This window comes from Pongo pygmaeus, chromosome 15 (genome assembly GCF_028885625.2).
Source record: "Pongo pygmaeus isolate AG05252 chromosome 15, NHGRI_mPonPyg2-v2.0_pri, whole genome shotgun sequence".
Lineage (NCBI taxonomy): Eukaryota > Metazoa > Chordata > Mammalia > Primates > Hominidae > Pongo > Pongo pygmaeus.
Window position 1 is genome coordinate 49,054,285 of NC_072388.2, and position 25,708 is coordinate 49,079,992.

Genomic DNA, 25,708 nt, shown 5'->3' on the forward strand with positions numbered 1-25,708 from the left:
TAAAGTATGGATAGACTTTAGTTAATGATAATGCATCAGCATTGGTTCATTAATTATAGTAACTATACCATGCTGATATAAGATGTTACTAAAAGATAAAACTGAGAGCAGGGTATATGGAAACTCTACTATCTTCTAGTTTTTCTGTAATCTAAAACTATTCTAAAAATAAAATTTATTGAAAACACACACAGACACATCCTCTTACTAGCACTCCACTTCTGAGAATATACTTTCCATAAATAAAAGCATCACTGCATAAAAATATCCATACCAGGATTCCAGCACTGCTTGTGGAGGCAAAAAATATGAAACAACATGAACATCCTGTACCAGAGGACGATGGCTGAATACATTGTGCTATATTCAGACCAGAAAATAATAAATATTATGCAGGTGAAAATAGGAAGTATATGAAAAAATATTTTAAAATCCTTCCATTTTCATATATTCACTTGTCATATATTATTGTTAAGAACAGTATATTGAGCCCTCTGCTCTGCTGGACACTACTGTAAGATCTGGGATTATATACTTAACAAAACTGACAAAAATCTCTGCTCTCGTGAGCTTATATTCAAGCACCCAGACGTTGGTAAGTCTTATGGAAAGAAACAAGGTGGACAGGGGCATAGCGTGGTGGAATGGTGAAATGAGGGAAGCCCTCACTGAGAAGATGATAAATGAAAAAAGATCTGAAGAAGGTAAAGGTCATAAAGATGTTTGGGAAAATGTTCCAAGCAGTAGGAGCAATCATTCCAATGGCTTTTATGAGGGATTCTGCCTGGAGTGTTTCTAGAACAGCAAGGAGGTCAGTGTTTTAGTCGCCTCTTTTGTCTTGTTTCCCATTCTTTCAGCCCATCTTTTAATTGAAGATTTGCTGAAACCACTGCAGCAGCTAGCTTTGTGCGCCTGTAGCCTGACAGAGCCTCACCCCAGCTGTGCTCGGTTTTTGCTTTCTGCCCAGGCCTTATGCGATGCTGAGGTGTGGGATGCTGCTGGGATTCGGTACTTGCAGGAGTTAACACTCCATAGGGGAGCCTTGGACCAATGGGGGACAGAGTGCTTCAGTGTCCTCTCTTCCGTTCCTTGGGCTCCTTAAAGAGGCCTGGCAGGATGAGTCCCCGTTCCCGGTTACATTGGGTTTCCTCCTTCCTTGTTTTCTCTCCTGTTCCCTACTCCTGCTCTCTGGTATCATTTCCCAAAATAAACTCCTAACACACAGTTCCTGTCTCAGACTTTACTTTCTGGGAGGTGCACAGGCTAAGACCATTGGTACCAGAAGTGGCCTTAGCTAGCAGACCTTCAGAATGGAATTCTGGAACTGGATCAATCATGGAGCAGATGGCAACAAGGACCCCACTGCTGATGATAAGTGGGGTGGGAGGAAGCCCGGGGAGCTGTAGCAACACAGTCACTAAGCCTTTTGTCAGGGCTGGTTTTGAATGGGGTGTAAGCTTGCTTGGGCACTGCAGTGGCATATGAGTGGTATGCGGCAATGGTCATTATGGGGAGTATTGAATAAGCTGGCTCTTGTTAACATCTATAAATCACTGAAAAAAGAAAAAAGAAAATGACAGGGTCAGGTTAGCCACAAACAGTCAACTATGGGAGTCAGAAGGCCTTGCTGGCAGTATTCAGAGACATTTATCTCCTACAGACAGGAAAGACTGTGCCAAAAAATCAATCTCAGGACTTAAAGAGCAGCAGAGCTACAAAGGGGACAATATCCAGCCTCAACAGGTCTCTCATGTCTAAGTCAGGGCTATGGTGAGAAAAGAAAATAATCCTGAGATCTAAGATAGGGACATCTACGAGAAAGAGCCTGAGAATCTGAAATTCTCAAATTTCCCTGAACCTTCAGGGCTAGGAAAAGTGACTCAGTTCCATTGCTGTAGGTTAGCTGCTTCCTTTACCTGCAGACCCTAAAAATCCCTCACATGATGCAGGTGCCTCCTTAGGAGGGGGATGCCTGTCCTCCTTAGACTCTACCCCACCTCCTTCTAGGGCCCACGGACCTATAATAGGATGAGGTTGTTGCAGTGCCTGAGTAGGGCAATAAGGTTCTTGCTCTGTGAGGAAATAACTGCACTCAAGAATGACGAGACCTGCCTCATAGGTACCAGCAGCAGTCTCCAAGAGGCTGGGCCATGACCAGTAGTAAAATGTAAGGCTGGAGAAGGGGAAATTCATTAATATGAGAGCACTACACTGTCCCATAACTTGGGACTTAATTCTTGACAAGGACACCTGCAGACAGCTCTTTTTTAAATTTTACTTTTTTTTTTTATAGAGACAGGGTCATAATCTGTCATCCAGGCTGAAGTGCAGTGGCATGATCATCGCTCCCTGCAGCCTTGAACTCCTAGGCTCAAGTGTGCCTGCTGCCTCAGCCTCCCCAGTGGCTTGGACCACAGGCACACATGACCATGGCTGGATAATTTAAAAAAAATTTTTTGTAGAGACAGGGTCTTACCATCTTGCCCAGGTTGGTCTCAAACTCCTGGCCTCAAGCGATTCTGCCATCTCGGCATCCCAAAGTGTTGGGATTACAGATGTGGGATACTGTGAGACAATGTGCCTGTCAAGACAATCTTTTTTTTTTTTTTTTTTTTGAGACAGAGTTTCACTCTGTCACCCAGGCTGGAGTGTAGTGGTGCAATCTTGGCTCACTGCAACCTCTGCCTTCTGGGCTTAAGAGATTCTGTCTCCTCAGCCAACCGAGTAGCTGGGACTACAGGTGCGCACCATCACACCCAGCTAATTTTTGCATTTTTGGTAGACACAGCGTTTCGCCATGTTGGCCAGGCTGGTAACAAACTCCTGACCTCAAGTGATCTGCCCGCCTCAGTCTCCAAAAGTGCTGGGATTACAGGTGTGAGCCACAGCACACAGCAGACAGTCTTAAATGTGCTGCTGGCATAGCCCTTTGAAGGTTGGGCTTTTAGTAGGTAAGGTAGACATGCTGGAAGTGCCTTGGCAGAGTATTGAGGAAGGCGCCTGGGGACTCAAGGAGAGGGAAATATTAGAAAGGATGCGTGATGTGGGACTGCAGGACCTACCACCTGATTATGTTTCCTTGGAAGGCCCAGAGGATACTCTCTCCACTAAAGCAGTAAGGAGCAGAAAGGAGCCCAGTGGCATCTTCAAGAGCTCATCACTGCTGTCCTCTGTGGGTGGGGTAGACAGACTTGTCCTCAGTAGGCTGGAGATGCTACCACAGAACTAGGCTTTCTGGTTCTGATGAAAGTGATAAGACTCCAGAGTGGCAGAGACCAGGTGCTTACAGTGGCAAGGTACATAAAATTACCATAATGGGAAGCAAGCCAGAACACCTTATTTCACAGAAATCTGTTCTAATAATGCACAGGAGCGCCATGGAGTTCCTATAGGTGAGATAGAAGGACAGCCTGGCTCGTGTGTCACCCGACATGCATTGCCAGAAGAAACTGAGCAAGCAGAAGGTTGGTGTCAACTGCTAGAGTGGAAAACTGCAGCTCCTCGCCCAGTTTCTAGATCTAAGTCAGTTCCAGTCCAAAGTGTTACTTACTGAGTCACCTTCAAGGAGGATCCTGCAATGCCACTGTGAATATTCCTCACTTTTCAAAGGGATCTGTGGCCATTTACCAGAGTAACTGGGAAAGGAAAATACTCAGACCTTTCAAGGGCTGTGGCTACAAGGTCTGAGCTGGCACTGATATGTGGGGACCCCAAATGTTACCATGGCCTCAGGTTAGAGCACCGTTTCATAGTGGGCTTAACAGGTCCATGAATCCATTCTTGAGATAATTTCCTCCACTTGAGAAGTGCAAAATTGGGATAGGTATGCTTAGCAGTCGGCTAAGCATACGCTCACATTGGTTCTATGACCCGTGAAGTAAGAGCCAATATGGCAGAAAGGGCCAAATACAAGCTCCTGAAACTGCTCTTCCTCCCTGCAACACCCCTGGTCAAAATAGTAAATCCGAAGAAAAACTGCATCCCAGGAGAAAATGCAGTGATGAGTACCACCATCAAAGACTTAGGAATGCAGAGGTGGTGATGCTCATGCTAACCCCCTCAACTCACCTGGTAGACTCCTATAAACTCAACCCAACTGTACTTCCAATTGCAGCAGCTGGGCCAGATACGATATCTTTCCTGGAACTGATATACACAGGCTCTGGCACTTGACATGCAACTATTGACTTGAATGTATTCTTTCCAATACCAATCAGTAAGTTAGATCAAAAGCAGTTCACCTTGTGTGGGATGGACAGCAGTTCACACTCACTGTCTTGCCTGAAGCCTAAGTTAACTCTCCAGCACTCTGTCACCATATAATCCACAAGGACCTTAATTGTCCTGACATCCCACTGAATATCATGCAGCTCCACTGTATTGATGACATCATGTTAACTGGATCTCCTGGTGAACAGAAATGGCAAGTACTCTGGATGTCCAGTTAAGATATGTGTGTACCAGAGAGCAGAAGAAAACCCTCTGGGGAATGGCATATAAGTGGTATTCTAGGAGTCCAATGGCCTGGGGCATGCTGTGACTTCTTTTTTTTTTTTTGAGACAGGGCCTTGTTCTGTCCTCAAGGCTAGAGTGCAGTGGCATGATCATAGCTCTCTGTAGCCTTCAACTCCTGAGCTCAAGTGATCCTCCCACCTCAGCCTCCCAAATAGCTGTGACTACAGGTGGGCACCACCATGCCCAGCTGCATCCTCTTTAAAGGACAAATTGTTGCACCTTGTATCCCCTACCATTTAAAAAAGGGCATTGCTCCTGGTGGGTCTCTTTGGATTTTGGAGGCAGCATATACAGCCCTTGGGCACTGCTCTGCCTAATTTACCAAGTGATTTAGAAGGCTGCTAACACTGAGTAGGACCCAGGACAAGAGGGAACTTTGCACAGCAGGTCAAAGCTGCCCTACTATTCAGGCCATATGACTTGGCATACCCAGTTGTGTAGACGTGTCCAGTTCCTGGCATGTCACTGGGACTTGGTAGAGTGAGCACATGAATGTAGGACATCAAGTGACTGAGTAACCCAAAGCTGCCCACTGTGAGCTGGATAATAGAGATCTACTGACCACTGTCCTAAGAAAACATCTGGAATCAGGCTCGATCAGGTCTGGAGGGAACAAGCAAGTGACAAAGAGGTAGCCCCTTTTCCCAAGTCATCTGTGTTGCTGCCCTGTTGCCTCTCCTTCAGCTTACATGTATGAGGAAAAAAGCCTCACACCTGGCTCACAGGTCTCTTCTGGATTCCTCTCAAGACCCAGCACAGGCCAGTGATGTGCACCGTGGATGCTTGACCTGTTTTACTGACTAACACAGTACGTGGAAAGTACTATGAGAGAAGGAATAGTACAATTGTGACAAAAATGAAAAATGGTACTGACACAGCCAAGAATTAATGCAGCAACCCTGTGATAGTTATAAAGTCAATTATTTCATTGGTTTTTATGTGTGGCTGATAACATCTGTTGGTTTAGAAATTCTGTGTGGTTGTTTGTTTGTTTGTTTAGAGAAAGAGTCTCAGTCTGTCACCCTGGCTAAAGGGCAGTGGTGTGATCATAGCTCACTGCAGCCTGGAACTCCTGGGCTCAAGCTATCCTTTTGCTTCAGCCTCCCAAAGCGCTGGAATCACAGGAGTGAGCCACTGTGCCTGGCCAGTTTAGAAATTCTTAAACTTTCATTATTCCAGCAACAACAAAAAAATAGATGGAGTTCAAAGATTTTCAACCAGGCAATTTTACTCAAGAGTATTTTTACTAGAGGGACTTTAAGGTTAATAAGCAATAAAGAAAGTTAATAATTTCCAAGAAAATATGCTTGTTGACAGGAAATTTGTGGCCTAAAACATCAATTCTGCCAAGTAAAAAGGTGGATTAAAACATTTTTCAAGGCCGGGCACGGTGGCTGACGCCTGTAATCCCAGCACTTTGGGAGGCCGAGGCGGGCGGATCACCAGGTCAGGAGATGGAGACTATCCTGGCTAACGCAGTGAAACCCCGTCTCTACTGAAAATACAAAAAAATTAGCCGGGCGTGGTAGCGGGCGCCTGTAGTCCCAGCTACTCGGGAGGCTGAGGTAGGAATTGCGTGAACCTGGGAGGCGGAGCTTGCAATGAGCTGAGATCGTGCCACTGCACTCCAGCCTGGGCAACAGAGCAAGACTCCATCTCAAAAAAAAAAAAAATTTTTTTTTCAAAAATTTAAAGTGAAAGACACAAGCCTTGCCCCTTTAAGAATGTTTCCATTCATTCCGTATAAAAATTACTCCTTCCTTCCTTCCTTCATTCCCTCCCTCCCTCCCTTCCTTCCTTCCTCTCTTTCTCTCACTCTCTCTTTTCTTTTTTATTTTTGGCCAGGGTCTCACTCTGTCACCCAGGTGGGAGTGTAGTGACTCAATCACACTCACGGCAGCCTTGACCTCCCAGGCTTAGGTGATCCTCCCATCTCAGCCTCCTGAATAACTGGGACCACTGGTGCACACCACCACACCTGGGTAATTTTCATATTTTTTGTAGAGATAGTTTCACTTGTTGCCCAGGCTGGTCTTGAACTCCTGAGCTCAAGCGATTTGCCTGCTTCGGCCTCCCAAAGCGTTAGGATTACAGGCATAAGCCACCATGCCCAGCCAATAATTACTACCTTTTAGTGTGGTTTACAGTCTTTTTTTTTTTTTTTTTTTTTTTGAGACGGAGTCTCACTCTGTTGCCCAGGCTGGAGTGCAGTGGCGCAATCTCTGCTCACTGCAAGCTCCGCCTCCCAGGTTCACGCCATTCTCCTGCCTCAGCCTCCAGAGTAGCTGGGACTACAGGGGTGTGCCACCACGCCTGGCTAATTTTTTGTATTTTTTAGTAGAGGCGGGGTTTCACCCTGTTAGCCAGGATGGTCTCGATCTCCTGACCTCGTGATCCACCCGCCTCGGCCTCCCAAAGTTCTGGAATTACAGGTGTGAGCCACCGTGTCCGGCCGGTTTGGAGTCTTATAATAACAATATGTAACACACACTGTCGGCTGGGCGTGGTGGCTCATGCCTATAATCTCAGCACTTTGGGAGGCCAAGGTGGGCGGATCACTTGAGGTCAGGAGTTCGAGACCAGCCGGGCCAATATGGTGAAACCCTACCTCCACTAAAAATACAAAAATTAGCTGGACATAGTGACGTGTGCCTGTAATCCCAGCTACTCAGGAGGCTGAGACAGGAGAATTGCTTGAACCTGGGGGGAGGAGGAGGTTGCAGTGAGCTGAGATGATGCCACTGCACTCCAGCCTGAGCAACATAGTGAGACTGTCTCAAAAAAAAAAAAACAACAACAACAACAACAACAAAAACATGCTGTCCACCTAGAAATTTTACAGGTTAGAAATAAAAATAATTTAAGTGGCAAAAAAGCAATAGCGTAAATTATGTCTTTTATCAATGTGAATTACAAAAATCACTTATCCTGCCTCCTCCTGCTCTGTGACATTTTGTTTTCTAGAGTCTACGGTGTGTTGTGTGGCAGGGTGTGTATAGCGGCAGCAGAACACTGACAGATGGTGGTATGTGCTTAATCTCCTTGCAAACTGGGAGTCTTTAAGAAGGTAACGAGCCAGCTTGTTGGTTTCTGCTTCTGTTGTTCTGAAAGTATTTGTGTGGCAGCTTTATCACTTAGGAGTTCACTACACAGCAGGAATATAATCTTTCTAGATAAACACATCAAGAGCTAAACCAAAAAATCTTCTAATAAACAAACAAAACAGCCTGTTACTATTTGCAGTTAGTATATTATCTTGTAAAAATAAAATTAAACAGGTCCCCACTTGTTGAACTAATAGGGAGAGATAATGATAAGAGGATTGTTTGGTTTCTATCATTGTGGGCAAGGGAATGCTCTGTTTTGTCTCCTATGCTACTGACAACCAGTTTACATAAACTCCCAGCATCGATCTATACATTAGTAATGAACATCAATGGGCCAGATCTCTGTGAGTCTCTTATGAGAACATCTGCAGAGAATGAAAACTGTCCAATCCTTAAGGCCCCAAACTGGCAGCTTATATGGCAAACAGTATCTGCAGATGTGTTTTACTTGGCCTGAATGATGTTTAAAATTTTAAAAAATTATTTGTCAACATTTTAAGGTCAAGAGATCTCATTCTCACTAAAAGGAACCAGGGGTCTCTGGAGAAATGGCTGATACAGGGCTGGAGCAGGATAAGCCTGGGACATTTGGCTGTGCCACACAGTAAACAAATGCTCAAAGAAGGATGGACATCTGTCAGGACACAGGAGTTAGATGGAAGGATCCGCAAATGCTAAATGTGTGCCAATTCAGAGTCAAAAAGAATACTGACAGTGATGGTGTGTAACATATTGAATTTTTAAAAATCCATGAATCCACAGTGATACGAAAAGGAGGGGTGGGGGCAGAGGGGAAGAAAATCTTTTTTTTTTTTTTACAGAAAAATGATAACTAATGAGTGTAGAAAGAATTGTAGAAAAATAACTATTTTACAATAACTGTTTTACATCACCATTGGTTGATGCCGGCTACGGTGGCTCGGTTCACACCTGTAATCCCAGCACTTTAGGAGGCCGAGATAGGTGGATCACTTGAGGCCAAGAGTTTGAAACCAGTTTGGCCACCATGATGAAATCCCGTCTCTACTAAAAATGCAAAAATTAGCCAGGCATGATGGTGGGCACCTGTAATTCCAGCCACTCAGGAGACTGACGCAGGAGAATTGCTTCAACCCAGGAGGTGGAGGTTGCAGTGAGCCAAGATCGCACCACTGCACTTGAGCCTGGGTGACAAAGCGAGACTCTGTCTCAAAAAAAAAAAAAAAAAAAAGAACCATTGGGTGAAAGTTGTTGGGGAAGGGGAACAAGGTCGTCACAGTTTCAAAATATCACCCCACAGATTATTAATTATAAAGGAGAAAATCATTTTTACAATTGAGAAATATGGCAGACCCATCTTAACTAAGGAATTAAAACTGACAGTACCAATTAGGGGATAAAAATGACATCATACACTTCCTGATGGGAGCTAGTGTGAAGAACACAGCTTCACCCATGCAGTGTTCTTACTGAAAACATTTAACCTGTATCAAATCATTTGGAAACACCCAGTTAGTCTAAGTCAAGGCACATTCCGCAAAATAGATGGTCTGGACTTTTCAAAAATGTCAGTTTCATGAAAGATGAAATAAGAGAATAAAGAAGGTGGAAAACTCTTTCAGATTAAAGGAGACTAAAGAGTCATGGCAATGGGCCAGGCATGGTGGCTCACACCTGTAATCCCAGCACTTTGGGAGGCCAAGGCGGGTAGATCAGAAGGTCAGGAGTTCAAGACCAGCCCAGCCAAGATGGTGAAACCCCATCTCTACTAAAAATACAAAAATTAGCCGGGTGCGGTGGCAGGTGCCTGTAATCCCAGCTACTTGGGAGGCTGAAACAGGAGAATCGCTTGAGCCCAAGGAGTGGAGTTTGCAGTGAGTTGAGATTGCGCCACTGCACTCCAACCTAGGCAATAGAGCAAGACTCTGCCTCAAAAAAAAAAAAAAAAAAGTCATGGCAACGTACAGTCACTGAATAGATCCTGGATTTAAAAATAACTCTACATATTTATATATATAGTTATTTCATTATATATATAGTTATATAACCATTATTAGAACAATATGAGAAATTTGAACATAGACTATATATTAGATAATAGTATTGAGTCAATGATAAATTTATTGAGTATGAAAATCATAATGTGATTATACAGAAGAACATCTTTGTTTCAGGAGATTATGCTACATATTTAGGTAGATGGCTCAGCCAAAAAAGTGTGTGTGAGACAGGGAGAAAGAAACAGAGAGAGAGGAGAAACAGAGATAAAGGAAGTGCAGGCACAGTGGCTCATACATGTAATCCCAGGGCTTTAGCAGGCTGAGGTGGGAGGATTGCTTGAGGCTGGGAGTTTGACACCAGCCTGGGCAACATAATAAAATCCTATCTCTACAAAAAATAAATAAATTAGCCAGGCACTATAAGCTCACACGCCTGTCATACCAGCAACTCAGGAGGCTGAGGCAAAAGGATCACTTGAGCCCAGGATTTCAAGAATACAGTGAGCCATGACTGTGCCACTGCACTGCAGCCTGGGCAACAGAGTGAGACTCTGTCGCTAAAAAGAATGAAAAAAAGACAGAAAGGAAATGCAGCAAAATTCTAACAGTTGATGAACTAATCTAGCTAAGGGTATGCAGGTATTTATTGCACTATTCTCTCCATTTCTGTATATTTTGATTTTTTTCTCAGAATAAAAGGTTGTAGGAAAAATCCCAGGACACTTTACATAAAATTCTGATTTCTGGCTTTTTAAAAAAGACTCTGGCTGGACATGGGGGGGATCATGCCTGTAAACCCAGCACCTTGGGAGACCAAGGCAGGAGGATTGCTTGAGCACAGGAGTTTGAGACCAGCCTGGGCAACATGGAGAAACCCCATCTCTACAAAGAATACAAAGAATTGGCTGGGCGCAGTGGCTCATGTCCGTAATCCCAGCACTTTGGGAGGCCGAGGTCAGGAGTTTGAGACCAGCCTGGCCATGTCTACTGAAAGCACAAAAACCAGCCAGGTGTGGTGGCATGCACCTATAATCCCAGCTACTCGAGAGACTGAGGCAGGAGAATCACTTGAATCTGGGAGGTGGAGGTTGCAGTAAGCCAAGATCGCGCCACTGTATTCCAGCCTGGAAGACAGAGCGAGACTCTGTCTCAAAAAAAAAAAAAAAAAAAAAAAAGAATACAAAGAATTAGCCTGGTGTGGTGATGCATGCCTGTAGTCCCAGCTATTCAGGAGGCTGAGGTGGGAGGATCACCTGAGCCCTGGAGATTGAGGCTGCGGTGAGCCATCATTGCCCCACTGCACTCCAGCCTGGGCAACAGAGTGAGACCCTATCTTAAAAAAAAAAAATGGGGGGGGCGGTGGGCCTGATGCAGTGGCTCATGTCTGTAATCCCAGCACTTTGGGAGGCCGAGGCAGGTGGATCACCTGAAGTCAAGAGTTCACAACCAGCCTGTCCAACATGGTGAAACCCCGTCTCTACTAAAAATACAAGAAATTAGTTAGGTGTGGTAGTGGGTGCCTGTAATCCCAGCTACTCAGGAGGCTGAGGCAGGAGAAGCGCTTGAGCCTGGGAGGCAGAGATTGCAGTGAGCCCGGATCACATCATTACACTCCAGCCTGGGTGACAAGACCAAGACTCCATCTCAAAAAAAAAAAAAAAAAAAAAAAAGACTGAAAACCCAGCACCTTAGGCTTGCAGTCTGTGGCACTGAGCAGTAGCTGTCCCCTTTAGATCAGACATGAGAACCCCAGTTTGCCCCAGTCTCCACCTCTCCATCTTGCCCTATATTCAGGCTGCTTCCCTCATTTATGTTAACAGTGTGATTCCACAGACATTTGGGTTTGTTAATCCATAATCCATAACAGAAAATGCTGAACTCAGCTAAAACAATTAATAGACATATGTTATTAATCCACCTCAACAAGCCAATTACATAATTTGAAGAGAGGGAGCCTAGAATGACCCCTATTAGCAACAGCAGGATGAAATTCTTAAAGATGTCACAGGATTTTCCACTGAGGTGTTTGTTTGTTTGCTTTGTTTTGTTTTGTTTTGTTTTTTTGAGACAGAGTCTTGCCCTGTCACCCAGGCTGGAGAGCAATGGCTCTATCTCGACTCACCTCCACCTCCACCTCCCGGGTTCAAGCAATTCTCCTGCCTCAGCCTCCCGAGTAGCTGTGGTTACAGGCACCCGCCACCACACCCGGCTAATTTTTTGTATCTTTAGTAGAGACGGGGATGTTGGCCAGGCTTGTCTCAAACTCCTGACCTCATGATCCACCTGCCTCAGCCTTCCAAAGTGCTGGGATCACAGGCATGAGCCACTGCAGCTGGCTGAGGTTTTTATTGAGTGAGGAAACACTCCTTCAACTAATATTTGAGGAGCAGAAGCCCTTCCAACTGTGAAAGTTCTAATTAGATTCTAATGCTAGGGAGAATTTACATGGTACTCTTAGCATTTAGTGGATGTGGCCCTGGCACAGAGCACATTCAGTTAAGCACTTAATAAATGCTTTGGATAACAGGCAACCTTGACAGTCCTACTTCTTAAAGCATGTGCCTGTCACCATGATGGTAATGTGCCCAGCAGGACTTCTGGTCTGCTCTTTGAAGACAGTGAGTCTCTTGGGGGGGGACTGTGTGAAGAGCTTTTGCCTCCAGCGCCTCCGTTGGCCGTTGGCCGCAGCACTATGTTAAAATCCCACCTTCTGCCTTTCTGTCTGTGCTTTCCTCTTCTATGCTATTACTCCCTTTGACCCTCTACTTTCCTGCTCTTGCATCCTTGAGGCTGCTTGACCGCTGTTAGATGTTTGGCCCAAGAGCCCTCTGCTCTCCTCAGCAAAAAATCAGCAAAGCAATGCCAAACAGGGACATAAATCATAGTGATAAGGTGCGCCAGGCTCCAGGAAGCACCAGAGCTTGCCCAAGGTCACTCCACAGCTTCGAGCATGATCAGAAACTGAAGTTCCATAGCTGGGTGTGGTGGCTCATGCCTGTAATCCCAGTATTTTGGGAGGCCGAGGGAGGCGGATCATGAGATCAGGACTTTGAGACCAGCCTGGCCAACACAGTGAAACCCTGTCTCTACTGAAAATACAAAAATTAGCTGGCTGTGGTGGCGCGCCCCTGTAGTCCTATCTACTGGGGGAGGCTAAGGCAGGATAATCGCCTGAACCCAGGAGGTGGAGGTTGCAGTGAGTCGAGATTGCTCTATTGCACTCCAGCCTGGGCGGCAGAGTGAGACTGTCTCCAAAAAAAAAAAAAAAAAAAAAAAGAGAGAGAGAGAAAAGGAAACTGAAGTCTCTAACTGTAGCCCCTGTCCCTTCTAGAAGGCCACTGATGAAAGGAGACAGCAGGGAAAAAAGGGATGCTCTGGACATTCTGCAGGTTATTACTATTCACGACGAATTAAAATCAAATGAGAGCCTACTGCTGGCACCTAGGATACACTCAACAGTCCCCCTCACCCACACCCCGTGCACCTTTTTTCATTTCTCTCCCTCAAAGAGTCATTTTACACATTTTTTCTAATCACTTACCAATGAAATTTTAATATCACAAATATACTATATATTTATACATGAACCATATGTATATCTGTGCTTTAAACAATAAAAAAGTTAGATTTTTTTGCCACCTGCCAAGAACCAATTTTCACCCTTTAGGAGTGGCAGTGTTCTCATTATGAATCTCTGCATTACGTTGATATTTATAATTAATTTTCAAATGGACATTTCCCCTCACACTTATTCTCATCTTTGTAGGTGGCAAATCATAACTTTTAGCCTTCTAAAATAGTCCATAGTATGGAATGAGATATGGAAAGAACTGCTGCTCCAGCTAGAATCTGCACTCAGGCCTCCACAGAAGCCACAAATCTCACAGCTAAGGCCTTGCTGGAGAACGGGCAGTAAAAATTCTGAGGACCAGTCATTGGGAGACTTCAGAGTATGGTGTTTGGTATAAAGTGATGGATGGTTCTGGTACGGGCAAACCACATGGCATGAACTTGGGGACAGAGAGAACTGTGTCTGCATTCCAGCTTACTGACCGGGAGCCCTCGGCAAATCATTAACCATACTGAATCCATTTGTAAAATGGGATAACAATATCTACCTTCTAAGGTTGTTATTAGTGTAATTTGTGCATCCTAGGTAACAACGATACTTGGCAGCTTGTCCAAATTTACTAGGTCCCTTGCCCCTACCTGCCACATAGCAGTAGATGATTCCTTCTCCTTGTCTCACTTGTTTTTCTTGTTTTCTGGAGGGAGACCTGTCACAGACAATGTCCCAGCTGCTGCTTTCAGCCCTTGACCAATGCTGGTCTAATATATTTTAACGCCCCCATACCACCTGCCATAGGTAGAACGTCTGCCCAGAGATCCCACAGTGACACTGTCCTGCCCTTGACCTCCAACTCCACTAGGAGCATCTACTTTTTCTGCCACTGCTGGCAGAAATTCTTTCCTCTTCCTAGCATTTTCATTCCACAGAGAGGAAGTTCAGCAGCATAGGGGTTTGGGGCCTTAGTAATACAATTATTCTATTGTATTACTTTGTATTTGTATGGTTTGTATTTGTTTTGGTTTGTATTATTTTGTATTTGTAAGGTTTGTCTTTGTTTTGTATTGGTTTTGGTTTGTATTACTTTGTATTTGTATGGTTTGTATTTGTTTTGAACCACATAGCCCTTTCCTTGCCCCTTGGCTGGACACACAGATATTCCCCTAAGGGGCTGCATGGAGTTCAAGTGCATCCAACTGCTTTATGCAGAACCACTGCCCGCTTTCCACCACAGGGCCTGTGATGCTCCAGCCCATCGTGCCTGACTTTTTGATTTTTTTTTTTTTTTTGAGACAGTGTCTTACTCTGTTGCCCAGGCAGGAGTGTAGCGACACAAATCACGGCTCACTGCAGCCTTGACTCCCAGAACTCAGGTGATCCTCCCACCTCAGCTTCCCGAGTAGCTGGGACTACAGGTGCATGCTACCACGCCCAGCTAATTTTTCTATTTTTTGTAGAGATGGGGTTTCACCACGTTGCCCCTGCTGGTCTTGAACTCATGGGCTCAAGAGATCAGCACGTTGGCCTCCCAAAACACTGGGATTACAGGCATGAGCCACCACACCCAGCTCCTGACTTCTTAAGGTGATTTTCTTCCTGTTACCTTGTCTTTCTCTGTAATCTCACTTCTGTTATGACCACCCTACCTCTCATCCAATAAATCTTTACTATGTTTAAACCTGAGTTATGGAAAGGAGTTGAATTCAGGTAGGGTCCATGTGTCATATGCAAATCAGAAGACGGTGAATACCCTGGTGGAAGAAGTTCCACCCCATAGCTTGGAGCCAGCTGTGGATCCTGTTACAGAAAGATTAAGGAGAGTGTATGTAAAGAATCTAGCAGTCTTGCTCTGTCGCCCAGGCAGGAGCACAGGGGCACGATCTCGGTTCACTGGAGCCTCTGCCTCCCGGGTTCAAGCAATTCTCCTGTCTCAGACTCCCGAGTAGCTGGGATTACAAGTGCCTGGCACCACGCTTGGCTAGTTTTTGTATTTTTAATACAGATGGGGTTTCACCATGTTGGCCATGTTGGCCTCAAGCTCCCGACCTCAAGTGATCCGCCCATCTCGGCCTCCCAAAGTGCTGGGATTACAGGCGTGAGCCACCGTGCCTGGCCTAAATTGTCTTTTTTTATGCAATGATATTTATGTTTGGTATGGTTCAGGGCAGTAACTCAAGGTCATGGGTCCAGCAATTCTCTCCCTCCTCCAACATCAAGTTTTTTCTCTACTGGATTTATTTACACCATTAGCAAACAAATGTACTTCTCACTCGTATATTAAAAACAACCACAAAAAAAACCTCTCTTCAGCCCACATCTTTACGAACACCTCTGCCCCATTTTTGTCTTCCTTTTATAACAAAACTCTTCAAAACAGTTGCCCATATCACTATCTCCACTTTGTTCCTCTCGTCTCTCTTAATCCCATGCTGATGAAGGTTTCATTCCTGCCTCTCCACTCACACAGCTCTTGTCAAGGTTGCCAAAGACCCTCACATGATCAAAGCCAATGGCTAATCCTAAATCTACTAATGGAGACCTCTGACACCACAGAGCATCCCCTCACTTTTGAACAATCTTCTTCACTAAGCTTTTAAGAACACTGTGGCCAGGCGCGGGGGTTCACGCCCATAATCCTAGCACTTTGGGAAGCCAAGGCGGGCAGATCATTTGAGGTCAGGAGTTTGAGACCAGCCTGACCAACACGGTGAAACCCCATCTCTACTAAAAATACAAAAAGTGGCCAGGTGTGGTGGCAGGCACCTCTCATCCCAGCTACTTGGGAGGCTGAGGCAGTAGAATCTCTTGAACCTGGGAGGCGGAGGTTGCATTGAGCTGAGATTGTGCCACTGCACTCCAGCCTGGGTAGCAGAGCGAGACTGTCTCCAAAAAAGAAATAATAATAAAGAAAGAACATTGTTCTATGGGGTTTCCTACCATGCAGATCGCCTCTTCTTGCCTCCCTTCCTGGTTCCTTTTCATCTTCCTGACCCCCAAAGGCTGGGTACACCGAGCTTCCACCTTCAGTACCTGTCCCTCCATCCCACATGTGACCTCCTCCAGTCCCACAGCTTTAAATACCATACATATGCTTATGTCCCCCACCTTTGTCTCCAACCCGGACTTCCCCTAAATGCCAGACTTGTGTAGTCAACTGCCTACTTTACAAGTCTCCTTGGGTTCACAACTCAAACTTAACCTGTCCAAAACAGAGCTCTTTATTTCCTTTCCCCCAAATCTGCACCTGGGTCTCTCTATCACAGTGAACAGTCTCCTCATTCTTCCAGTCAATTAGTCAAAAACCTTGAAATTGTTCTTGATTTCTCATCCAATCATTTGATTCCTATGTGCTCTTCTTTCAGAAGAAATCTAGAATATGACCTGATCCTACCAGACCCTGGCTTCCCCCTTCCTTCTCTCCCTGGCCTGTTAGCACCCACTGGGCATCTTGGCTAAGACACTGGGTTATTACCTGTGTTCCCTCAATATAGGGTGCTTTCTACTTATGCACCTTTTCCTAGGATAGAGTGTCTGCCTGGAATGCCTTATCTCTCATTCCACGTTTCCCTAAACATTTCAAAGTTCAGCTCAAACATGCCTCCAATCACTTTATTTTCACCATTCAACAAGCACCTAAAGAGTTCTTACCAGGCAAGGGTACACATGCCCTGCTCACTGGGAACCCAGTCTACAAAGGGTGAGAGCCAAAGGGCAATTCATCTTACCTCTCTCCCAAGAGCTGAGCTTCTGAAAGAGAGGGTGTACAACTTTGCATTAAACATCGTTTTAGGCACAACTGGGGCTCTATGAGTATTTACTGAATCCATAAATGGAGAAAATAAAATGTTCATTTACCATACCCTCAATTCACCTACTCAACAAATATTTATTAAGTATCTTTATTTTATAAGAGACAGGGTCTCACTCTGTCACCCAGGCTAGATAGAGTACAGTGGCCTAATCATAGCTCACCGTAGCCTTGAACTACTGGGCTTAAGCCATCCTCTTGCCTTGGCCTCCTTCCTTAGTAGCTAGGACCACAGGCATGCACCACCATGCCCAGGCTAGTACGTATTATGTGTTAGGAATATCACACAACTCTGAAAAGTTACAGCTTTAAAGAACAGACTCTACCTATAATCTAGTCCCACCACTTCATAGAGATCAGTGGTGTCTACATCTGTGCACTTAATCTGGAGAGTGGGGTGCTGCATGCTTTGAAATCAGGCTCATGTGTACACAACCCCATCCTTTGGAGAATATCAATATTCAGTTAAGAGAACACATTTGACTTCTCCATTTATTGGCAACATCCACCTTTTTTAAGAGTTTATTTTGTTAACTTTTTTTTCCAATCCAACAATAACATTTTTTGGAGGCCTAGATGTGCCAACTAGTATGCTTTGGGGATACAGACCTACAGAGGCAAGGTCTCCATCCCGGAAGAACTCAATTAATTTGGGGAGCTATCACTGTTAATGTAGTATTGATAAAGTGTAGTGAGAGATTTGAAAGGAGCATTCACAAAAGTAATCTTCAGAATCAGAAAAAGAGTATCTTTCTGCAAGAAACAGATTTTCTTTCAGGTAAATGAACCTTTGAAATGTAATGATCACCTCCTCCCCTGGGAAAGCCTGAGGAAGTGAAAATGCCCAACAGCCTCTCCCTGTGTACAGAGAGGGTAAGGGTAGAGTGACCCAGGCAGAGGGATGGTCAAAACACTGCAGGTCTCACCCCTGCCTATGGGAGCACTCCCCTGGGGGTCTTTGGAAACATCTCCTCTCAATAGACAATATCCTGTTGGTTAAGAACATTCCAAACCTAAATAGAGAAGTCGCCCTGTTACCCACCCATTTCAATTTATCCAAAGCTTGCTACTTTCCATTTAGGTTCCTTATCTAGAAGTGACCCCACACACTTATCCATGGGCGCAAGATTTGTAGAGTGATCTGGAGAAAATGGAGAAGCAAGAATAATAGTAAATCCCCTGGAAGTTTCATTCATCTGTCTCTCACCAAGTAGCTCTTCCCTTGTCATGTAGTTAGTTATACAGGTCAGAACAGAGAGGCCATAACTGAAACAAAGTTGACCTCCACCATATTCATTACGTCACCTTTCACATTGCGATTTGGATTTCACCTTCACAGAAGTTCTGTAGTCTCTCCATTAGAGGAAAACACACTTTCAGCTTGTAATAAATACCTTTCCCCCCTCTGATATCATGTTATTTTTAGGGTTAACTAATAAACATTTGAAAAGTGATCAGGCCAGGCTTGATGGATCACGCCTGTAATCCCACCACTTTAGGAGTCCAAGGTGGGAGGATCGCTTGAGACCAGGAGCTCGAGACCAGCCTGGCCAACATAGCGAGATCCCATCTCTAAAAAATGTTAAAAAAATTAGAAAGTGATCATTTCACTTCTTTAAGAAGAACGCTTCTTTTTAGAAATGGGACATGATAATGCTCAGCAGTAAATACATATGAGGTGTAATGAGAATCTGTGAGCTTCCTAGCAGTTTGAAAACAGGTAAATGGTTAATTCTCTTAATAGATTGAGTATACCAATAGGAAATACCTTAGAAGTTTAAAAATCAACAATGCCAGCAAAATTGAATTGTCTTACATTCCTATACTATCAAATTGTGATGGTCCTTGAAAACCCAGGTCTACAGGTAGGAGAGAAACTATTGGGAAGAAAAATAAAATATCCCACAGCATCTCTAAAAGCGAATGCCACCTTACCTAGCACTTTTGTCTCTGCTTTCTAGTTCATTATATAATTAGTGACTTGTGCAGATATCCCATTTGTGTCACTGAAGTCAAAAGGCTATGAAGTAAGATATAACCATGTCCCATGACATTCTTTTAACATAAATGACTCACTTTATTTCTTTCATCCCTAAAAATTCACTTTAAAGAAAAAGTGGATCCCAGAGCAGTGGCTAGAACCTGTAATCCCAGCTACTCAGGAGGCTGAGGCAGAAGCATGGCTTGAGTCCAGGAGTTCCAGGCTGCTGTGAGCTATGATCACATCGCTGCACTCCAACCTGGGAGACAGAGTGAGACCCTGTCTCGAAAAAGAAAAAAGGAAAAGTGAATCAATTACCTTGAGCATTCGGATTTCCCGAAGGGCGATTTTCTTTATGACAGGGTCATCTTCTGATTCCAGAAACTTCTTGATGGCCACAATCTGACCCGTGTCCCTGTTTCTGCATTTGAAAACAACTCCATAGGATCCTTCTCCAATTTTCCCAATTTTTTCATACTTCTCCATCATAGAGGAATAAATCTTCTTAAAATGGATCTTCAGCCGAGAGTGGTGGCTCACGCCTGTAATCCCAGCACTTTGGGAGGCTGAGGCAGGCAGATCACCTGAGGTCAGGAGTTCGAGACCAGTCTGGCCAACATAGTGAAACCCCGTCTCTACTAAAGATACAAAAAATTAGCCGGGTGTGGTGATGGGCGCCCGTAGTCTCAGCTACTCAGGAGACTGAGGCAGAAGAATCGCATGAACCTGGGAGGCGCGGTTGCAGTGAGCCGAGATCGCACCACTGCACTCCAGCCCGGGCGACAGAGCGAGCCTCCGTCTCAAAAGAAAAGAAAAGGATCTTCACATAGTTTGAAAACGTCGCTTATAAAATATTGGCACCAACGGACTGCACTAGAGCCCCACCCAACGATGAGTGTTTGTCACGGTCCTAGAACAGAACAGCACATGTTAAGGAATGAAGAGTATACCCGTGTCGGCAATGGCAACGCGATCAGGAGTAACAGCCTAGAGTTAGCTGCCTCCAGTAACCCGATTTTAATCGCCCGTTAAATACCCTGTAAGTTAAAATGTAACTTGCCATCCCAAAACGAGCCGAGCTGTAAGATAATCTATCTTTTTAACGTTATCGTTCATCCGATCTAAGACACCTGAGCTGGCTGGAGCACGGGGAGGGCTAAGGGCTTCCCCGGTTCTAATTTCGGGTCTCATTTCCCTGCGGCAAGAAGACACCTCCCGGCTCCCCGCGGAGGCGGCGGCGAGGCTTGGCCGCAGGAGACCAACCCGCGCCCCGCGCCCCGCGCCCCCGGGACCAGGAAAACCCTCCCGCGCCCGGACGTGCACCCCAGCCGCGCCGCGCAGCATGGAGCGGTGCCACGTGTTGGCCCGGGACGGCCCGCGCCTCCTTGCCCGCCCGGGACTCACGGCGCCGCGGCGGTCTGGGCCGGGCCTGGCTCCCGCCTCGCCTTCTTCCGCCCAGCTCGGCTCGGCGTGGCTCGGCCCGCGATCCCTATGGGAACCGGCCCCCGCCCCGGGTCTGCCTGGGCGGGGCCGCCGCGCCCCAGCTTCCCACCCCCGGCCCGGCCCAGCCGGCCGCCGTCCCGGCTGCAGGGAAGGGCCCCGAGGGCCACCCGCCGTCCACGGGAGCTGTCCTGACCGCGGGCCGAGTCCTACTGCCGGGAGAGCAGACCTGCTAGATTTGCAAACTTCCGCAGGCCGTGCAAAGCGCAGCTGTAACCGCGTCTGCGGGGGAAGACGCCTGCGCTAGGAGCCCCTCCTGAGCGGTCCACATTTCCCTGCAACAGCCGTCCCCACACCTCAGAACCGCGGTTATTCCCTTTGGTCCCTTGGAGGCATCTTCTGCGTCTGTGCAGATCAGTGCTGCGGCGTCAGTGAATGAATGAGAGGGAGAAAGGAAAGAAGAGGAAGGCGTGACCGCAGAAATTGGTTAAAGTCAGCACTTTCCTCTACAGCAGGGAAGGTTCCACTGCAGTCTTCTGCTGTGGGAGTTTTCTGGTGTGGGAGGTGGAAGCTTACAGAGCCTGCCTTAATTGTTTTCGGTTCCTGTCCCCCATCCTTCTTCCAACGGACTCCTACTGCTCAAATCTGAGCACACTGGCGGGAAGCGGATGGACCTGGGGAAATTATGAAATCATGTCAGTTGCCACTGGGCAGACTGCCTCACACTTTATCATCCGTCCCGTTCCCAGTGCCAGCATCAATGCGGGTACTTGCCCTGGAAGCAGTACCTGAGGAGAGAAAATTAACACAGTGTCTATGAAACAGGGGCCAATCCCGTGTCAAGCAGCATGCTACTAAATGTAAACCCAGGAAGCGTTCAGAAAGGAGCCTGGAGCTGAGGAGAGAGGGCTGGTGGCTGCCCTGGAAACCCAGTACAAGGATGGTCTAGAGGTGGTCTGTGAACAGAAATTGTTTGCAAATGGCAACCATTGATATGTTTTCTGTCTCTATAGTTTTGCTTTTTCCAGAATGTCGTGAAAATGGAATCAGACCGTATGTAGCCTTTTGAGGATAGAGGATCTCCTCCACCACCCCAACTCCAGTGAGCTTTCAGATGAGATTGTAGCCCCAGATGACAATATAAGTTCAATCTTGTGAGAGACCTTGAGCCAGGGGCACCCAGCTAAGCCATACCTGGGTTCCTGACCTCTAGAAACTGAAATATGTTTGCTGTTATGTTTTGGGGTAATTTGTTATGCAACCATATGTATCTAACACAGAAGCCTTTTATTAATAGGAGGCTGAGAAAGTTCACTTTCATTCCTAGTTTGCTTAGTGTTTTTGTTTGCTTTTTAAAATTATGAATGGATGTTGAATTTTATCAAATGCGTTTCTTCATCTAGAGGTGATCATTTACTTTTCCTTTCTTTTCTTTTTTTTTTTTAATTGAGAGGGAGTCTCACTCTGTCACCCAGGCTGGAGTTAAGTAGTGTTATCACTGCTCACTGTACCCTTGAACTCCTGGGCCTAAGCAATCTTCCCACTTCTGCCAGGCCTGAGTAGCTAGAATTATAGGTGTGCACCACCTAATTGGTTTTATGTAGTCTGTTGATACAGTGAATTATATTGATTTTTAGATGTTGAACCAAGCTTTTGTTCCTGGGATAAACCCAACTTATTTATGATTTTATCATTTTAATATATTGCTGGATTTGATCAGTAATGTTTTATTGGAAATTTTTACATTCATGTTTTCAGAGATATTGATGTATAGTTTTCTTGTAATATCTGCTAATTTTGGCATCAGGATAATGCTGATCTCAGAAAATGAGTTGGGAAGTGTTTCTCTTCCCTTTTATTTTCTAGAGATGTTTACATTAAATTGGTATTATTAATTCCTTAAATGTTTGGAAGAATTTTTTTTTTTTTTGAGACAGTCTTGCTCTGTCATCCAGGCTGGAGTGCAGTGGCGCGATCTTGGCTCACTGCAACCTCTGCCTCCCGGGTTCAAGCGATTCTCCTGCCTTGACCACCCAGACAGCTGGGATTACAGGCACTTGTCATCACTCCCGGATATATATATATATATATATATATTTTTTTTTTTTGTATTTTTAGTAGAGACGAGGTTTCACCACGTTGGCCAGGCTGGTCTCGAACTCCTGAACTCAGATGATCTGCCCGCCTTGGCCTCCCAAAGTTCTGGGATTGTAGGTGTGAGCCACTGTGCCTGGCATTTGGAAGAATTTGCCAGTAAAGCCACTTAGATCTAGAGTTTTCTTTGTTGAAATTGTTTTAATTACAAATTCTATTTTTAAAATAAAATATTCAAAATGTCTACTTCTTTTTGAGAAAGCTTTGGTAGTTTGTGTCTTTCAAGGTGTCTGTTCCACCTAAAGAATTAAATGTATAGGCATTAAGTTGTTCAATATAATAATATTACATTATTATTATTTTAATGTCCGTAAGATCTATAGTAGTGTTCTAGATTTTATTCTTGATACTGGTAAATTTTGTCTCCTTTTTCCTCACCAGTTTGGCTAAGGCCTATCAATCTTATTGATCTTTTAAGGAAACCCAAGCTTTTGATTTAATTGATTTCCTCTATTGTTTTTCAATTTTATTAATTTCATCTCTTTATTATTTTCTTCCTTCTGCTTGCTTGCTTTTAGCTTTACTTTTTTTTTTTTTTTCTTTTGAGACGGAGTCTCCTTCTGTTGCCCAGGCTAGAGTGCAGTGCCAAGATCAAGATCTTGGCTCACTGCAGCCTCTGCCTCCAGGATTCCAGCAATTCTCCTGCCCTAGCCGCCCGGGTAGCTGGGATTACAGGCGTGTGCCACCACACCCAGCTAATTTTTGTATTTTTTAGTAGAGAAGGGGTTTCACCATGTTGGCCAGGCTGGTCTCAAACTCCTGACCTCAGGTGATCTACCCACCTTGGCCTCCCAAAGTGCCAGGATTACAGCTGTGAGCCACCGCACCTGGCCTAGATACTTTTTCTAGGTTTTTTGTTTTGTTTGTTTGTTTTTAAGATGTAAGCTTAAATCATTGATTTTTAGGGGTGTGTGTGTGTGTGTGTGTGTGTGTGTGTGTGTGTGTGTGTGTGTGTGTGTGTGTGTGTGTGTGTGTGTGTGTGTGTGTGTGTGTGTGTGTGTGTGTGTGTGTGTGTGTGTGTGTGTGTGTGTGTGTGTGTGTGTGTGTGTGTGTGTGTGTGTAGAGGTCTCACTCTGTTGCCCAGGCTGGAGTGCAGTGGCCTAATCACAGCAACCTTAAACTCTTGGGTTCAGGCTCTCCTGTAGCTAGAACTACAGGCTCACACCACCCCACTCAGCTAATGTTTTAACATTTTTGTAGAGATGGGGGTATCTCTATGTTGCCCAGGCTGGTCTTAAACTCCTGCCTCAAGCAGTCTTCCCATCTCGGCCTCCCAGAATGCTGAGATTATTACAGGCATGAGCCACCATGACTTACCCGTTTTCTTTTCTAATGTAAGCCTTTTTTTTTTTTTAGACAGTCTTGCTCTGCCACCCAGGCTGGAGTTCAGTGGTGCAATCTCGGCTCACTGCAACCTCTGCCTCCCAGGCTCAGGCGATCCTCTTGCCTCAGCCTCCCAAGTAGGTGTGCCACCATGCCTGGCTAATTTTTGTGTTTTTTGTAGAGACAGGGTTTCACCATATTGCCTAGACTGGTCTCCAACTACTGAGCTCAGATAATCTGCCTGCCTCAGCCTCCCAAAGTGCTGGGATTACAGGCATGAGCCACTGCACCCCGCCTTCTAATATAAGCATTTAATGCCATAATTTTTCCTGTAAGCACCACTTTAAATACATCACAGAAATCTTGATATGTTGTAGCATCATTTTCATTCAGTTCAAAATATTTTCTTTTTTTTTTTTTGAGATGGAGTCTCACTCTGTCACCCAGGCTAGAGTGCAATAGCGCAATCTCGGCTCACTGCAACCTCCGCCTTCCAGGTTCAAGTGATTCTCCCACCTCAGCCTCCCAAGTAGCTGGAACTACAGGCACGCACCACCACGCCCAGCTAATTTTTGTATTTTTAGTACAGACAGGGTTTCATCATGTTGGCCAGGCTGGTCTCGAACTCCTGATCTCAAATGATCCTCCCGCCTTGGCCTCCGAAAGTGCTAGGATTATAGACGTGAGCCACCGTGCCTGGCCCAGAAATATTTTCCTTATGACTTCCTTTTTGACTCATGGGTTATTTTTGTAGTGTGTTAATTTCCAACTATTTGGTGATTTTTAAAGATATCTTTCGTTATTGATTTCTAGTTTAATTCCATTATTTTCAGAGAACTCAGTTTATATGACTTAAATTCTTTGAAATGTTTTATTTTGTTTTATGACCCAGAAAGAATATGGTCTATGTTCATGAATGGTTCTTTTTGACAATTAAAAAAAATATTTTGAAATGAAGTGAGAAAGTCAGTGTGAATTTCCCCAGAGCTGCATCGTCTGAAGTTCATATCAGGTTAAATCAAGTTTGTCTGGAAAATTAACTTTATGGACTCCACAAGGTTCAGTACCCAAAGAGCCTGGAACTGTGCCAGGCCTAGTGGTAGTTAAAGTAGGAGCCAGTGTACTGGTTATTTATGCCCAAGTAGGCAGTGAACCAGAAAGCTAGCATGACTTGCAGCTGCAAGTTGTTTTGTTTGGAGGAATTTGAAATAAAATATTAGAGAACAACTTTAAAAGGGAGATAAACAGTTGGCTGTCACCACTTAGCACAAAAGAGAGAAGGTAATGTGCCCTCTAGACTAGTCAAACTGACAGTCCTTTCCGTTGGCAGGTGCGACACTGGTTTTGGTATCAAAGAAGTATAACTCCTGGAAAGTATAGCTCTTGGGAATCTCAGAAATGGTTTGTTATGTGGGGGCTTTTTCTCAAGCCAGTGCAAAGTGAAACAGCATTATATTCTGCTAATAGTGATCTTTTCTTTGCAGTTTGTATAATTAGCGAGAATACTTCAGTGTTCTTAGAACAGCACAAACCGTACTATGGTATTTTAATCGTTTAAGGAAAAATAAACATTCAATAGAGTAACACATGGTCACAGAAAAAGCCTGGAATTTGGAGTCAGAAGACCAGGATTTCTACCTACTCACTGGTGTTTGATCTTGTGCAAGATAATTACTATTGCCTATACAACAACATTATTTAATGAGTGCTTACTTTGTGGCAGACATTATGCTAAGAATATTTGACCCATGAGCCTCACAATAACCCCAGGAGATAGGCATTAAATATCATCCTGAGCTTTCAGATGACTCTCATTGAGTAGGAGAGGATAAG

The 25,708-nt window shown here is 44.9% G+C and overlaps 1 protein-coding gene across 10 annotated transcripts in view; it reads right to left on the reverse strand.

The window, feature by feature from the left end:
- The window catches only part of CDKL1 (cyclin dependent kinase like 1), a 67,671-nt gene extending 46,409 nt beyond the window's left edge, over window positions 1-21,262 (reverse strand). The window contains exons 1-2 of one of the 10 annotated variants that reach the window (XM_063651210.1): window positions 20,975-21,262; window positions 19,277-19,868 (exon numbers count right to left, since the gene is read on the reverse strand). In XM_063651210.1, coding sequence (XP_063507280.1) covers window positions 19,277-19,447 — 171 coding nt within the window. In that variant the 5' untranslated portion in view covers window positions 19,448-19,868; window positions 20,975-21,262. Of the gene's footprint in view, window positions 1-19,276; window positions 19,869-20,018; window positions 20,601-20,627 lie in introns of those variants that run through there. The other 9 variants (XM_063651214.1, XM_054447638.2, XM_063651208.1 and 6 more) reach the window with 9 other exon arrangements.
- Window positions 21,263-25,708: the final 4,446 nt, after the last annotated feature.